The sequence below is a fragment of the Eleutherodactylus coqui genome, chromosome 1, assembly GCF_035609145.1.
Source record: "Eleutherodactylus coqui strain aEleCoq1 chromosome 1, aEleCoq1.hap1, whole genome shotgun sequence".
NCBI lineage: Eukaryota > Metazoa > Chordata > Amphibia > Anura > Eleutherodactylidae > Eleutherodactylus > Eleutherodactylus coqui.
The window spans coordinates 403213619-403230271 of NC_089837.1; the positions used below are offsets into that span (position 1 = coordinate 403213619).

Sequence of the window (16653 nt, forward strand, 5' to 3'; positions counted from 1 at the left end):
TTATGGTGCTGTGGGAATGTGACGGGTTCCTTTTAAGGATGAATCTATGTAAACAGCAGCAAATAGGAACTCACTTCGTTCCTTGGTGTTCCGTATACCTTCCTCAATGCAGGGAGGAAAAATGCATAGCCCGGTTATGGTCTGGATCAAGACCAAAAGACATTCGAATAAAGTAAAGGGTCCAGGCAGCAGTTTTTGCTTATGGAGGAATAAAGGATTGAAACTTTCTTCATCTCATGCTGCCTGGACCCTTTACTTTATTCGGGTTCCTTTTAAGTGACATGGGGAATTCCACATAACATTTGTTACAATCTCCATCTTTATCATTAAAGAATTTCACTTTCTCGCTGGTATTGATCATTCTATTGTTTTCATGTCCTTCATGAGTTTTTTCCCCCTGAGCCCGATCTCTTTACCCAGCAGCACCCTCATCCACTTGTGTGCTATCACAAAGTATCAACTGACCTATTTGTCAAGGCTTGAGCCGAATTCATAGGCATCAAGTGATAATGTCCATAATATGTTTTGCCAGTATGATGACATCACAGGAAGGATGTGCAAATGGACCACGCCCAGATATCTGTATTATTAAATCAAAAATAACTCAAATTTATGAGTTCTTTTTAAAAGAACCAAATTATATTCTAAATTATGAACAGTAGAAGAATATGTCATTAGATCAATCCTGGAAATTAGATTGTGACATTACAAAAAGTGCATACTGCTTGCAGTTCAGATAAAGTTGAGATGAGACTCAACATCCAGGCATTTTGCAATTGTTAATATTTCTGTTCTGTTTTATGTTCAATTCAATAAACTAATTTGTGACATGAAAGAGACTAAGGGCCCACTTAGACACAACGATATCACTCAAAATTCATTCAAAAGACATCTTTTGAGCGATCATCGTTGTGTGCATTTACAGGGCAAGGTGATCGTACAAAATTCACTCAAACGGCAGCTTGATTGACAGTTTCGAGCGTTCATTTTGCATAAGTGTGTAAATGAAGGCTCACGTTGTATGTAGAAGACGAGCGGGACCACTATTTTCTGCATACAGCTGTTGTCTTCTCGGAGCGCTCCTCTGGTATAGAACTGAGCACTCCGAGCGAAGTATGCAGAACACAGCTAGAGTGCTGTCTTCTGCATACTCCTGCTGTGTTCTCAGAGTTCTCAACTGGTATACAGAAGATAGCTGCAGTGCTGTCTTCTGCATACTCCTGCTGTGTTCACGGAGCACTCAGCTGGTATACAGCTGAGCTTCTGAGCGGGGTATACAGAAGACAGCTGGAGCTCTGTGTTCTGCATACTCCTGCTGTGTTCTTTGAACGCAATACCAGCTGAAACAACAGTATCAGTGATATCCCGCTGAGAACTCAGCACACGGTCCTGATAAGACTCATTGTTGTCTTTCAGCTTGCGGAAAGACAGCGAGGAGCGAATCGTTAACAAAAACTGCACGATGGCCACACGTTTAGACCCAACAATTCTCGCTCAAAAGACAGCTTTGAGTGAATTTTGAGTGAGAAGCGTTGGTTATAAACAGGCCTTAAGGCCGCCTGCTCTGCTGCGAATGTGCCAGCTGGAACTCCGGCGCACATGCACAGTACAGAGGACCCTGTGCCGCTGCTATGGCGATGACTCGTCTTCCGCAACCATTCTGCAACGATGATTGCAGAATGGCCGTGGGACGGACTGCTTCCTTTTTACTTCAATGACAGCTGGCCGTGTGTAGCCCGCACAAAATCGCAGCATGCTGCAATTTCTCCCCACGAGTCCAAAATCGCAATCGATTTCCGCTTGTGGGCAGAAAATCATGTATTCTCATAGCATGCTATGGGCTGGATTTGCTGCAGAATCCAGAGGCAGAATCCCGCTCCGAATTTCGCAATGCAAATCCACCAGTGTGCAGAAGGCCTAAGTATGTTAAAATCCATTTTTGAGGCTCTGGTAATACATCAAAGCTCCTGGTTTTGACTTATCCAATTTTAATGGATCAAGACTGTAGAAAAATCCTAGTAGATTCCATTGATTAAAATGCACAATTCTGTCTGTAAAAAGCAAAGGTAGGGGTTCTCAGAGATTGGAAACACTTTAACAGGGGTTTTCCCATAGACGAAAGGATGGGAACCACTGCCGCACTACAGCTATATAATCCGGTTTAGGGGGTGTTATCAGAATCCTCCCTCTTATAAGAATCCCTACTAGGAATATACTTTGTAATTGTGTAGGTCTTTGCATTTCATATGGTTAGTTGAGCCTTCTGAGCAAACATACTTTTGATAGACCAGAAAGCTAACTTGGTCTATAATCTAGCTGTGCATGCTGCATCCCTTGGAGTGCCCATCCAGCTAATGGTCATGTCTCATGCTATTAGCATCCTCCATGTTACAGTCAGAATAATTCTGTGTAAGACTGTTTTACTTCTGATTTAAACAGGCAGGAGCAACCTTTTATAAGAAGAGTGGCCTGGGTCCATTGCCTCAAGTTCTGTTTAATGGTGTGCCCTTTAACAGTGAGGAGATGGATGTTGAAGAGATGGAGACAGTTATTCTACAGAAGATCATGGATGCCACAGGGTTCTTCCAGAGAGCAGTGTTCATGGTGAGCATATCATTCACAAAGCATATGACACAGATAGAAGTTGTGCTTACATGATGTACAGGCTGTCATTTCTTGCAGCGTTACTGCATACAAGTGATTGCTCTTTATATACCTTGTACTGCCTGTGTCTGTGAGCGGACGGCAAGAAAAAGATGCGTATTGATCATAACTGGGGCATAGAAAGAAGTGCAAACAATAGTAATCTGTAAAGCATTATTTTCACCTTTAGACATAATAGTCTCTAAAAGTAAATGAACCATTTTTTTCACTAAAAATGATGCCGCACGCTGGATCCGGAGTGACTGAGTGAGGAAGACATCTCACCTCCTTGAGATTCTACCTACGCAGGTCCCCATCCACTTTGGGCCACATTCATAACAATTATTGGGTTGTGGATTGGGCACCCCTAAATTAAGATATATATATAAAATAGTTTAGTATAGTATAATTTCTATACCAAACTTGTGTTATTAACCTTTTCCAATCCACTGTCTGACATCTAAAGACATTCTGATTAAAGGCTGTACAGCTTCCGATGTCGAAAGACGTCCGGCAGGGTATTCTTACTGTAGATTACTGGCCGCTCTGTTGTGGAGGGCCTCTCCAGCATGTCCCATACCGCAGTACTGACTCTAGCAAGCAGATGGCGCCATTGTATAATGGCAGAAAGAGAAAACCCCCTAGTAAACCCTGAATCTAAAATAGGATTGCAAAGGGTTAAGCAATGCAACTCTTTCCAAAAAAAATAGGCCAGCCACAGTGACAGAAAATAAAGTTATGTCTCTTGCCATGGATCAATGAAAAAGACAAAAGCTAAATATTTTGCTCCTTAGGGCAATTAATAGGCCAGTCCTGAAGGGATCAATAAAGTACGTGACTCCAAATCGGTATAAGATATAGCATACACCAAGGCCTTCCTAAAGCAGAAAGTATTTGCAATGCTCGCTTCTACCACATATCTCACTACAAGGAAATAAATCTCATTCTGGGTTAGTGAGCCGAGACATGCAAACTGTTTCTTTCTCCCTTTAGTGGCCAACTGTATATCATAGGTACAACTTAAAATTTGCAGAGCAATTGAATCCAATTTGCATAAAGATGTTGTGGATTTATTGGCTTTCATCAGTGCAAGAAATGGAAGCTATAGATCTGTGGAGGTATGGCTTGGGGAGCACTAATGCAAGTTAGCTCAAAACGGCTGTTCCATACAATGGAATATCTCCAGCTTTGGTAGAAACTAATGTTAAGTCAACCCTTTTCTTTTTGCACTATGTGTCCATGGTACACAGCTCGTTATTCATTGCCTTTCATTGTATTTTTCTATAGGGTCTACTAAATGATCACATGGATGTTGTAGATTTCTTCATGGAGCAGCCAAACACAGTCAACAGGATCAACCCCACAATTCTTACAAGTGAAAAGGCCCATATTAATTTTATTTCAAGCTCAGGTAATGCAAAGTTTTGTGATCTCCATCTTTTAACTGGGAATATAGTAAGAATGAAATGGTGTAGTTCAGATGGTCTCAACAAAATTAAAGGAGTTGTCCAAGATTAGGAAAGCATGACTGCTTTTCTCTGAAAAAAACAGTGCCACACCTGTCCACAGGTTGTGTGTTGCATTGCTGCTCAGCGCCATTGACGTGAATACAACTGAGCTGCAATACTAGATACAACCTGTGGACAGGTGTGGTGCTGTTCTAGAAGAAAAAAGCCATGTTTTTCTGATACAGTATATCTTTTTAACCCATTTTATTAAAGCCTCATTTTCATTTGTGGGAGGCATCCAGTAGGATTTCTGTTGTTTGGTTCCATTTGGTTTCTGCAATGCCGTCCGAAATATTCCCGGCTAACAAAAGCGCAACGGACTGCACTATTTCGTCAAGGATTTTATGCAGGATTTCTATGCCTTCAGCACTGATAGGAATGAAACTTAAAGGTACTTTTACACGAGAGGACTGTTGGGACACCATAGGAGCAATAGTCTGTCAGAGATTGGTGGTGGAGCAGGCTGGATGTCTCTTCCTGCCCCCTGCCTCCATTGCCTGCAAACAGGCATTCATTGACAGGTGACCGACTTCTCTTTACACTGAGCAAGAAGTCGCTCAGCACTCAGTCTCTTGTTGCTGGCGTCCTCGTCTCCATGGATCAGTCTAAAATCGCCTCTTCTGGCGATTTTAGAAGCGCTTGCGCTGTGCGGTCTTCTGCCTTCTGAATGGGGCCGCTCGTGCCGGAGAGCTGCTCCTTGTAGCTCCGCCCCGTCACGTGTGCCGATTCCAGCCAATCAGGAGGCTGGAATCGGCAATGGACCTCACAGTGAAGATCCCGGCGGCCATCTTACTAAGGTAAGTAAGAAGAAGGAAGAAGTCGCCGCAGTGCGGGGATTCGGGTAAGTACTACCCGTTTTTGTTTTTTTTAACACATGCATCGGGTTTGTCTCGTGCCGAACGGGGGGCCTATTGAATTAAAAAAAAACCCGTTTCGGCGTGAGACAACCCCTTTAACCCCTTAACGACCAATGACGTACCTGGTACGTCATGGAGCGTCGGGGTATGTATGAAGAGAGGTTGCGTGGCAACCTCTCTTCATACAGTGCGGGCATCAGCTGTTTATAACAGCTGACACCCGCGGGCAATAGCCGCGAGCGGCCGCGCGGCCGATCGCGGCTATTAACCATTTAAACGCCGCTGTCAATTCTGACAGCGGCATTTAAATCCCCCGAACGATGTTCGGGGGTCCCGCGCGGCCCCCCCGCGGTGAGATCGGGGGAGCCTTGCACGTATCATGGCAGCCGGGGGCCTAATGAAAGGCCCCAGGGCTGCCTTAGCAGACTGCCTATCAAGCCGTCCCCGTGGGGTGGCTTCATAGGCTGCCTGTCAAAAAGCAGTATGACGTAATGCTATAGCATTACGTCATACTGCAGGAGCGATCAAAGCATCGCATGCTAAAGTCCCCCAGGGGGACTTCAAAGTAAAGTAAAAAAAAGAATCAATAAAGTTTTTTTTTAATTGAAAAAAAAAAAAAGTTGTAAAAGTTTAAATCACCCCCCTTTTGCCATATCTATTATTAAAAAATCTAAATAATAAATTAAAAATATGTATTTGATATCGCCGCGTCCGTAAAAGTCCGATCTATCAAAGTAGCACATAATTTTTCCCGCACGGTGAACGTCGTCCGAAACAAAAAATGAAGAACGCCAGAAATGCACTTTTTTAGTTACCCTGTCTCCAAGAAAAAACGCAATAAAAAGCGATCAAAAAGTCATATGTATTCCAAAATGGTACTATCAGAAACTACAGGACATCCTGCAAAAAATGAGACCTTGCTCAACTACGTCGACGGAAAAATAAAAAAGTTATCGCGCGCACAAAATGACGACAGAAAATAATTGAAAAAAATTTTATGTCTTTAAAAAAAAAAAGGAGGAGTATAGTAAAAAAAAAACCTAAACAAGTTTGGCATCGTAGTAATCGTACCGACCCATAGAATAAAGTTATCATGTCGTTTTTGTTGCCATTTGTGCGCCGTAGAAGCAAGACATACTAAAAGTTGGCAAAATGTCGTTTTTTTTCCATTTTACTCCACTTAGAATTTTTTAAAAGTTTTTCAGTACACTATATGGTACTTTAAATAGCACCATTGAAAAATACAACTCATCCCGCAAAAAACAAGCCCTCATACAGTGACGTGGATGGATAAATAAAGGAGTTATGATTTTTTTAAAGGGGGGAGGAAAAAACGAAAATGGAAAACGAAAAATGGCCGCGTCATTAAGGGGTTAAAGAGAACCTGTCCTCTGCCAACTGAAGCTGGCTTGCATACCTTTACAGCCCGCACTTCACTGATTACAATGCGGTTTATGTTTTTCTGCCACTGCACTCACACTCAGTTTGCAATCACCTCTGTTCATTTCGGACCTGAATACTACACAATTGTCGGCAAGCGGTCTCCTCAGCAAAGTGTCAGTCAAGCATCACCTCAGTGATTGACGCTGCTGGGTTCATACAGGGGACTTGGAATCTCCATTTTAGTGATCAATGGGGCCCCAGTAGTTGGACCCCTGGCGATCATACATTTATAACCTGGTAATGGGCGTAGTAGGTGGGACAACCCCTTTAACTTCATTTACTCAGTTGAGTGAAAAATATTTGCATAACTTTCAAATCTATGACCTTAGCCTAACGACCTAAGACATGTTTAATTTGATACAGCTTTGCATGGGTTATTAAAAAGGGAACCTGTCACCAGGTTCATGCTACCCGCACCACAGGAAGTATGAACCTGGGACAGATATGTAATTATGAAATGCTGTGGCATTTCAGAATCAGCATATTTTGAATATTCTTTTTAAGCAAAGCTCCAAATTAAAAGAATGGCACTGCGCTCGTCTTTTCCCCATTTACATCATCTAGCGTGAAGGCTCTCCCTATATGCAACTGAATGAGCTGTCACTCTAGATTATGTAAATGGGGAAAGACCAGCGCCGCTCCCAGTATAGCGCAGTCCCTGTAACTGAAAGTTTGAAATGAATGTTCAAAGTATGTCTATTCCGAAATGCTGCAGCATTTCTTAATAAGATGTGCGTGAGCGCAATGTACATACCTGTTCCTGGTGCAAGCTGCCCTTGATTCAAATAACATGAACCTGATGAATTAGGCTAGGGACTGCATGACTACTTTGGCCACAGCACAGGGTCTGCAGCCAAAGATTTTGTAGTGCAGCCCTGCAGCATTGCAAAGTCAGTCATTGCATTGTGTGTTGCAAGTTTAGAGACAAGACTATCATGAGAAATCTAAACTCACTAGATTTCTTGCTGTCATCAGGGTTCATTGCAGCAACTTATGACCTGCAACACAACTGCATCGACTTACATTACTTTGCAATGTTGCAAGACAATACTGCAGTCTTTAGTTGTGCGACTTGTGTCATGGCCAAAATCACCATGTAGCCAAAGGCTAAAGCTTTCAATCCATATCTAATTCCAAGCTCCTTCTTGCAATAAATAAAAAACTACAACAAATGTGTTAAGTGCGAGTTAAGCCTGATTTACACGCAACGATTATCGCTCACAATTCGTCCAAACAACGGCTTTTGAGCAATAGCCGTTGCATGTAAATGTGTGCCCATCGTGCACTTACCGTGCACTCTTCGTCCATCTCTGAATTCAGCTCAGTATAAAATCTGTCGGCTCTGATAAGAGGGACGGCATGCTGTGTTCTCCGCAGGCAGCGCTGATAGCATTGTATGCAGCCAGCAGCCCACAGCAGAACAAAAGTGATGTATTTAGAGAACAGACCACCCACTGTTCTCTAAATACATGCAAATTAGACTAGTTAGCTACTAATGGGCTGATTAGCCCATTAGTACCTAATGCAAAATGATCGCTCAAAACTGTCAATTTCTGACAAATTTTGAGCGATCATCTTTGCGTGTAAATGGACCTTTAGACTAGGGTCTTTGTCCAGGGACGTTTTGGTTCCATGCAGGAGTCATATATTTAGTGGCAAGGGTGAGATCATTTGCTTTGTTTGGAAAAAAAAAACTTTCCTGATCTCACAGGATTGGGTCTGCTCCTGTCTTTTGCATTGATTCGCAAGGCTACCTTAACATGAATTGTACCCATATGTTGTGGAACCTTCTACAGACATCTACAATAAAGTATAGTAGAAGGCATGCGAATACATTTGACAAAACTCCACTTGCAAATCCACAGCATGCTTTATCTATTGTATTATTTAGCTGCAAATTTGGCCTCTGCTTTTATCTTTTTGCCTGCTGAATCTGTAGGTCTGCATGTATGTGAATTTAGCCTAATATATCCATGAGCATAAAGCCTAAAAACTAGTGGTTCAAGTATTGGGATTTAACTCTAGGGTTATACAGTTACCTTTTAGCTGTGCGTGATTTGCTATAAATTTGCAATTACAATTTTGGCTACGGGAATAAGATTGCAAGTAATTTTGCAACTATTACAGAATGCCGTTCATGATTGTAACCATTTTCCCCATAGAGAATAATTGAAGTCACATGGCGATCACAATTTGTAATTAAACCAAACGCATTACTATGCATAGTGTTCACAATTAGTCAGGGGCTACACGTCAACTTTTTCTTTTGTACACAATTTGTTAGTAAATTAGTAATGAGTTTTATTTGTTGTTTTTACCTATAGCTACATACAACTTGCAGGATTTTGAAACATTTTCTTATCTGGATGTTCAAGACAAGAGCGCTGTTGTTTCTGAAAATATGAAATACGCTGTAAAAGAAGGTGTGTAGTCTTCTGCAGTTTATTATGTGTATGTAATATGTATATATAAATGGCACTAGAATAAAATACTGTAGTACGTCGAATGTAAAGGCCCATTTAGACTGGACAACTGTTGGGCAAATGATGCCCGACACTCGACCTGCACATACTAGCTCCCATGCTCCTGCACAGCAGCTAGTATTGCTGGCTTACAGCGGGGAGGCTGGAGGGGATTTCTCTCTCTGCGCTTCCCGCCTCTCTCTATTGACATAACATAGTGGCCGTTCAGTACTGAACGGCTGCTATTTACACTAAGCGATCAGCTCATTGCCCATCATTTATGCTGCATAAACGATGGACGATGAGCAGATGGTTGATTGCTCAGGGTAAATAGCAGCCGTTCAGTACTGAACGGCTGCTATGTAAAGTCAATTGAGAGGGGTGGGGAGCGCGAGGAGAGTAATCTCCTGCAGTTACCCCGCCCCCCCCCTGCTGGCTGCTCTGTGAGCGAGAGCACACAGGGACGACTGTCAGGTATCATTTGCCCGACATTGGTCCCGTCTAAATGGATCTTACTTTTAATATTTTAAATAGTGTTCCAAGGGGTTGTACAAAGATTACAAGTTGTCCCCCTATCCACAGGTCCCCGTAGCCTCTGCCGCCTGTCACTGTTTGAGTCGCTTCTCCCCCTGTAGTGATGTCAGAATGAATGAAGCGCTGTTATTTCAATGGGACTGAAAGAAATACCTGAGTGGTCTCTACTTTGATATCTCAGTAGTTCCATTAAAGGTGAATTGAGCGGTAGTGCATTGTGTGACCAGTGCTCTGTTCAGCCTCCTCCTATCTGCAGGGGGTTTGGTAAGGCATGGGACCCCTGTTCTAAAGATCGACAGGGGTATCAGTAGTGAGGGCCTCGCGAATCAGCAAGTTATCCCCTATCCTATGGGTAGAAGATAAGTTGTTATCTTGGTACAACCCTTTTAAAGAGTGCATAATGCTATGACATGTGATTTATACCAATGCCTATAACACGTTTTTACATATCTCATAAAGTAAACGGTACCAAACTTTTTTCCTTTCATCATAAAGTACTGAAATGAACGATGTAATGGTAAGACTGGGCTTGGAGCTTAAAACTATTATGCAACTGAGTACTGAAGACAAATTGTAACCTCAGGATCTGCAGATGGTGGAAATGATTCAGATGCTCAAGAAACAAGTATGGCAGAGCAAGCCTCAAGCAGGCACATCATAGCTGTTCACCAACTAATTACTCACAGCAGATCAGGCAATGTGTCAGTCAGTAGTGTATCCTCATGTTGTGCTGTGTGAGTTACAGAAGACTCAAAGTAGGGGCAGTTGTAGTACCTTGGTGAGCTTCGCATGTTCTTTACTAGAGTCGGCACCCCATCAAGCAATATTTTAGAAGTCAACATTTTGGTGAGAACACACAGTTTAGGTGATGTTGACTATAGTCCTTTACATTCTCTAGATCAGTCATTGCCACCTCTTTTCTATGAAGCCTTCTCTGTCAGCGATGGTTTTCCCCAGTTTCTTTTTAAGATGTCATTATGATCTCTCTTTGGAGAGGTTCCTCAAGAACGATATTCCTTAAGTAGAAACATACAGTATATATGGGTAAGAAGACTAGGACTATACTATATGTTTAGTAAGTTGTAAAAGAAATAGTAATCGGGGGCAAGCATAGGGAAGCCCTCACTGAAGAATATTACTCTCCACTACCCTGACACATCAGCCTCAGATCCAAGGTTGACCCTCGGGTTTCTGCTGCCAATGATCTGCTGTGTGTTGCAAATATGCACAGGTATTAGCTCCATTGTGATTCAGCTGGGCTAATCCTCAACATTTCCATATTTAGTAGCATGCTACTAATATTTGTGAAGGATTTTTTCCACCGATCAGAGAAAAATTCTTACAAAAATTTTCTGCTCCATGTGAAGTTGATTGCGGAAAGCCCATTCACGTGCATAGGACACAGATTTTGGCACAGAATCCGCCCTGAAATCCTTATCGAATCTGACACACATGAATGAGGACGTCAGACGTTGAGCTGCTCGATCTGTAGGGTGTCTCACACTATTTTATGTCTCTGCTCTATGACTGGTTTTACGATTAGTACAGGCCCAAGTTGAACTAATGCTCCTTTTACATGAAATGATAGTCGTCTAAACAACACGAGCGCCAGCAACCTTAGCGCTGACGTCAGGCTTGTGCAGAGCATTTAAACAGAAAGACTTATTGCTGGATCGATGGTTTCTCGCTCAACTCTTCACCTTCTTGTGAAGTGCTGAGCAGGGAGCATTTAGACGCCCGTGATCCAGCGATAGTTTGTTTTTTTTGCTGACTGAAAGTTAGCGATTATGCCAATTTTAAGCGATAATCGTCTCATGTAAATGTGGCCATTACTTCACACCCTATAAGGGCATTAAATGTTAAGGCTGGTTTAGACACAACGATTCTCACTCAACGATTCTTACAAGCATCCCCAATTGTCTTCCGCATACCCCGCTCGGAGTGCTCAGCTGTATAATAGCTGTGCGCTCCGTGAACACAGTAGGAGTGCTGTCTTTTGTATACCCCGCTCAGAGCGCAAAGTGATCACTCAAAACTGTCAATCAAACTGCTGTTTGAGCGATCACCTTGCCCTGTAAATGCACACAACGCCTTTTGAGTGAGAATCGTTGCCTAAACCAGGCGTTAGACAGTCTGAACCATCAGTAGGACTTGTATATGTGAAGATAAGAAAGCACTGTTATATCATTAATAGAGATGAGCGAACGTACTCGGTAAGGCCGATTTCGCAATCGAGCACCGCGATTTTCGAGTACTTCACTACTCGGGTGAAAAGTACTCGGGGGCGCTGTGTGGCGTGGTGGAGCGGGGGGTAGCAGCGCGGAACAGGTGGGAGCTCTCTCTCTCCCCCCCCCCCCCCCCCCACTCCCCTCTGCAACCCCCCGCTCAACCACAGCGCCCCGAGTACTTTTCACCCGAGTAGTGAAGTACTCGAAAATCGCGGTGCTCGATTGCGAAATCGTCCTTACCAAGTACGTTCGCTCATCTCTAATCATTATCTTTCACTCCCTAGGATTAGCTTCATTGTCGTATGTTTGGAAAGCTCAGAATGATGTTCTATGTAAACTTCAGTAATATGTAATGTTGCTGTAGATGCAATGTCTTTCTCTTTGGGGTGTATTTGCTATGGAGTGATGATTTAAAACCTTGTAAATGTTTTGGTTTGATTATTGCTATTACATTTCTCAGTTAATTGATGCAGAATATTTTTTGCTTGTAATTGTATTTTTATTTTGAGCATGTTAAATAATAATCTCTTATTTGTGTAGTGTTAATGATGCCAGCACTGAAATGCTTAGACTGTGGAATTTGTTATTTTCAGATGAGGATGTAATTTATGCAGTCACCATCTGGATTATTGCTGACTTTGACAAGCCAGCCGGGAGACAACTGCTTGCTAAAGCTGTGAAACACATGGTACAGTGCTACTAATTTCCGTTGCTTAATGTTATACAGTACAGCGTGTATGGGGGGCCCTGACACCAACTATGTAGTAAGCTTCCTGAAATGTGTCCTTTGATTGTAGGTGAATTTATTGCTTTCATTTTTTAATGTCTTATTTAATGTAGCTCGATATGCAATGAAGCTCCTTTACCTGGTTTCCTATAACACAAGAAGTCTGATGGTTCAACACCTGTTTACAGCATGGAATTGCATTTTAATGAGGAAGTAGATTTCAGCACATTTTAAACAGGACTGAGCATGCAGTACCATTCTGGGCCACTGCACAATGTATGGAGATGTGCAGCACTAGCACAGTGGCTCCACCAAACAACGTATTGATGCGGATACCTTGCCGATCCTCCTACTGATGAATCCTAAGGATAGGACATTAAGCCAAGAAAACACCTGTGAAAGGAACCTATCATCAGAATTTTGGACCTTAAACTGGCAACATAGTGCTTTTAAATCACATTTAATACACCCCAGGCACATGTTTGCATGAAATAGAAGACGACTTATTGTTAGGCACCTGTATCCCCTCTTTAAGACTTCTTTCACACGACCGCATATCGGCAGGCCGTTTTCAATGCATCATATCACATGGGCGTATTTGCGAGACGTAAAAACGCCCGGCCGGCCAATATAGCGCCGGGTGTTTTTATGTCGGGCCCAAAACACAGTTCTGGAACTATGTTTGGGCCGGAATACGTCCAGCCACTGCACGGGCTCCTATGGGAACCCGTGGCAGCGGCCGTAGGTGGGAGGGAGTTTAGCAGCCTGGCTGCTAAACTCCCTCACTTTGTTCTCGCCCCCACCCGTGCAGGCTCACCTGTCTTCCTACCCTCTCGTTCTGTGCAATGGGAGGGGGTGGAGCTAAGTGCCGATCCGCCTCCTCCCATTGATGACTATAGACAAGGGGTGGGACATAGATGGAGCTAAGCGCCTGCCCTCTCCCCACCCCTTGTCCATAGCCATCAATGGAAGGAGGCAGGGCAGACCGGTGCTTAGCTCCACCCCTGCCCCGCCCTCTCCCATTGCACAGACCGAGCTAAGAGGAAGACAGGTAAGTCTGCGATAGGGAGGGGAAATGGAAGATTGCCTGGTGAGGTTGGCGCATTTGCACCAGCCTCATCAGGCCATATGAACGGGCATACAAATGTTTGATTTGTGCGCCCGTTCACCAGGTTTTTCGCCCCCAACGTAGCGTATATCGGCCGGCTGTGAAAATGGCCGGCCGATATGTGCTCGTGTGAAAGAAGCCCAAGGGAGAGGTACTGTTAGGGTTTTGCTGGCTGGGATCTATTGTACCACAGTCTTTCTAGCAGCACAGCTCCACAGGTGGTGTTGATTGAGCTGGCTGGGCATGTGTGTTTTTCCAGTCAGCCAATCAGTCCAGGTCAGTACACATAAGAGCTATCTTCCCAGGTGTGGGTGTGTCTCCAGTCAGCCAATCACTCTAGGTCAGTACGCATAAAAGCTGTCTTCCCAGGTGTGGGTGTGGTTAGCTTTCTCTGTTCTCATTTCTCTCTCTGTGTGGTATGAGCAGGTTCTATGTGTGGTTGCTGCAAGAAAGGTTTGTGTCTTGTGGTTTTGTTTGGTTATGTCTCTGGACTCCTGGTTAGTGTAGAGACTAGCGGTATAGCCAGGAGCCATGATGTGGCCTGCTAGCTTCCATATTTTGATCAAAATGTCAACGAATACCTGACATTTAGAGCATTTACATCTGGTACTAGTGTTTGTGTATTGGCTGCTGTATGGTGTGATTCTGTCTCTCTTTGTCAACTTATCCTGTCCAGTTGTCCCTGCCGGTGGTGGCATGTGTATGTGTCCTATCCAGGATGCTCCGGTGGACTGCCCCTGTGACTTTGAAACTGTTATTTTGTATACCAAATTCCAAATTATAAATGTAAGTTTTTAGGCTAGCAAGCATTCCTTCTATTTTATAGAAATATACACTACCGTTCAAAAGTTTGGGGTCACCCAAACAATTTTGTGTTTTCCATGAAAAGTCACACTTATTCACCACCATGCGTTGTGAAATGAATAGAAAATAGAGTCAAGACATTGACAAGGTTAGAAATAATGATTTGTATTTGAAATAACATTGTTTTTACATCAAACTTTGCTTTCGTCAAAGAATCCTCCTTTTGCAGCAATTACAGCATTGCACACCTTTGACATTCTAGCTGTTAATTTGTTGAGGTAAGCTTGTGAAATTGCACCCCACGCTTCTAGAAGCATCTCCCACAAGTTGGATTGGTTGGATGGGCACTTCTGGCGTACCATACGGTCAAGCTGCTCCCACAACAGCTCAATGGGGTTCAGATCTGGTGACTGCGCTGGCCACTACATTACCGATAGAATACCAGCTGCCTGCTTCTGCTGTAAATAGTTCTTGCACAATTTGGAGGTGTGTTTAGGGTCATTGTCCTGTTGTAGGATGAAATTGGTTCAAATCAAGCGCTGTCCACTGGGTATGGCATGGCGTTGCAAAATGGAGTGATAGCCTTCCTTATTCAGAATCCCTTTTACCCTGTACAAATCTCCCACCTTACCAGCACCAAAGCAACCCCAGACCATCACATTACCTCCACCATGCTTAACAGATGGCGTCAGGCATTCTTCCAGCATCTTTTCATTTGTTCTGCGTCTCACAAACATTCTTCTTTGTGATCCAAACACCTCAAACTTGGATTCATCCGTCCACAACACTTTTTTCCAGTCTTCCTCTGTCCAATGTCTGTGTTCTTTTGCCCATCTTAATCTTTTTCTTTTATTGGCCAGTCTCAGATATGGCTTTTTCTTTGCCACTCTGCCCTGAAGCCCAAAATCCCGCAGCCGCCTCTTCACTGTAGATGTTGACACTGGTGTTTTGCGGGTACTATTTAATGAAGATGCCAGTTGGGTACCTGTGAGGCGTCTGTTTCTCAAACTAGAGACTCTAATGTGCTTATCTTCTTGCTTAGTTGTGCAACGCGGCCTCTCACTTCTTTTTCTACTCTGGTTAGAGCCTGTTTGTGCTGTCCTCTGAAGGGAGTAGTACACACCGTTGTAGGAAATCTTCAATTTCTTAGCAATTTCTCGCATGGAATAGCCTTCATTTCTAAGAACAAGAATAGACTGTCGAGTTTCAGATGAAAGTTCTCTTTTTCTGGCCATTTTGAGCGTTTAATTGACCCCACAAATGTGATGCTCCAGAAACTCAATCTGCTCACAGGAAGGTCAGTTTTGTAGCTTCTGTAACGAGCTAGACTGTTTTCAGATGTGTGAACATGATTGCACAAGGGTTTTCTAATCATCAATTAGCCTTCTGAGCCAATGAGCAAACACATTGTACCATTAGAACACTGGAGTGATAGTTGCTGGAAATGGGCCTCTATTCACCTTTGTAGATTTTGCACAAAAACCAGGCATTTGCAGCTAGAATAGTCATTTACCACATTAGCAATGTATAGAGTGCATTTGTTTAAAGTTAGGACTAGTTTAAAGTTATCTTCATTGAAAAGTACAGTGCTTTTCCTTCAAAAATAAGGACATTTCAATGTGACCCCAAACTTTTGAACGGTAGTGTATGTCTGGGGCTTATCAGATTGTGATTGTAAGCGCTATGGTGCCAGTTTAAAGAGAACATGTCATCAGTTCTCTGGCTATAAAACCACCTACACCAATAAAATAAAAACAAAGTTCATATTTCCAAAGTTATTTTGTTAAACATCCTGGTGAAATCATACCTTTTAAAAAGAAGGTATTCGCATTTTCTGCACTGCATACAAATCCCTGGAGAACAGTATGGCGGGCAACCCAGACCGTCTCTTCGGCCTGTGTATCTTCCCTCACGCTGCCCCTCGCTGCTACTGTGACGTAAGTCATCCTCCACGTTCTCAATGCAGTTATCAAGCTCTCATGAATGTGCTGGATACGATGGGACCATCGCATGCACAGTTGACTTTGTTAAACCTAAACACAAAAGAGACACATGAGCAAGTCCTGAAGCGTCCTGATGTATGCGTGAGAGTTTGATGACATGGAGCACCTCTACTATCACAGTTAAAGAGAAGGTCGATGTTATAAGAGGTATGCAGACCAGCAGCATTGGTTTAGCCCACCCACCAGACCGCTCACTATTTTCATGTAGCACTGGAAATGGGAATATCTTCTTTTTAAAGGTATGATTTCACCAGGATGTCTTAACAAAGTAATTTTGTAAGTGTACATTATGGTGGTTTCACATCTGTGGCGGCGATTACGCTTTCCTGCTCCGGA

The 16653-nt window shown here is 43.2% G+C and overlaps 1 protein-coding gene across 2 annotated transcripts in view; it reads left to right on the forward strand.

Moving 5' to 3' along the window:
- The window catches only part of UGGT2 (UDP-glucose glycoprotein glucosyltransferase 2), a 268510-nt gene that overhangs the window by 119540 nt on the left and 132317 nt on the right, over positions 1-16653 (forward strand). For both annotated transcript variants that reach the window (XM_066580528.1, XM_066580538.1), the window contains exons 17-20: positions 2440-2604; positions 3931-4054; positions 8776-8874; positions 12269-12363. In XM_066580528.1, coding sequence (XP_066436625.1) covers positions 2440-2604; positions 3931-4054; positions 8776-8874; positions 12269-12363 — 483 coding nt within the window. The remainder of the gene's footprint in view (positions 1-2439; positions 2605-3930; positions 4055-8775; positions 8875-12268; positions 12364-16653) is intronic.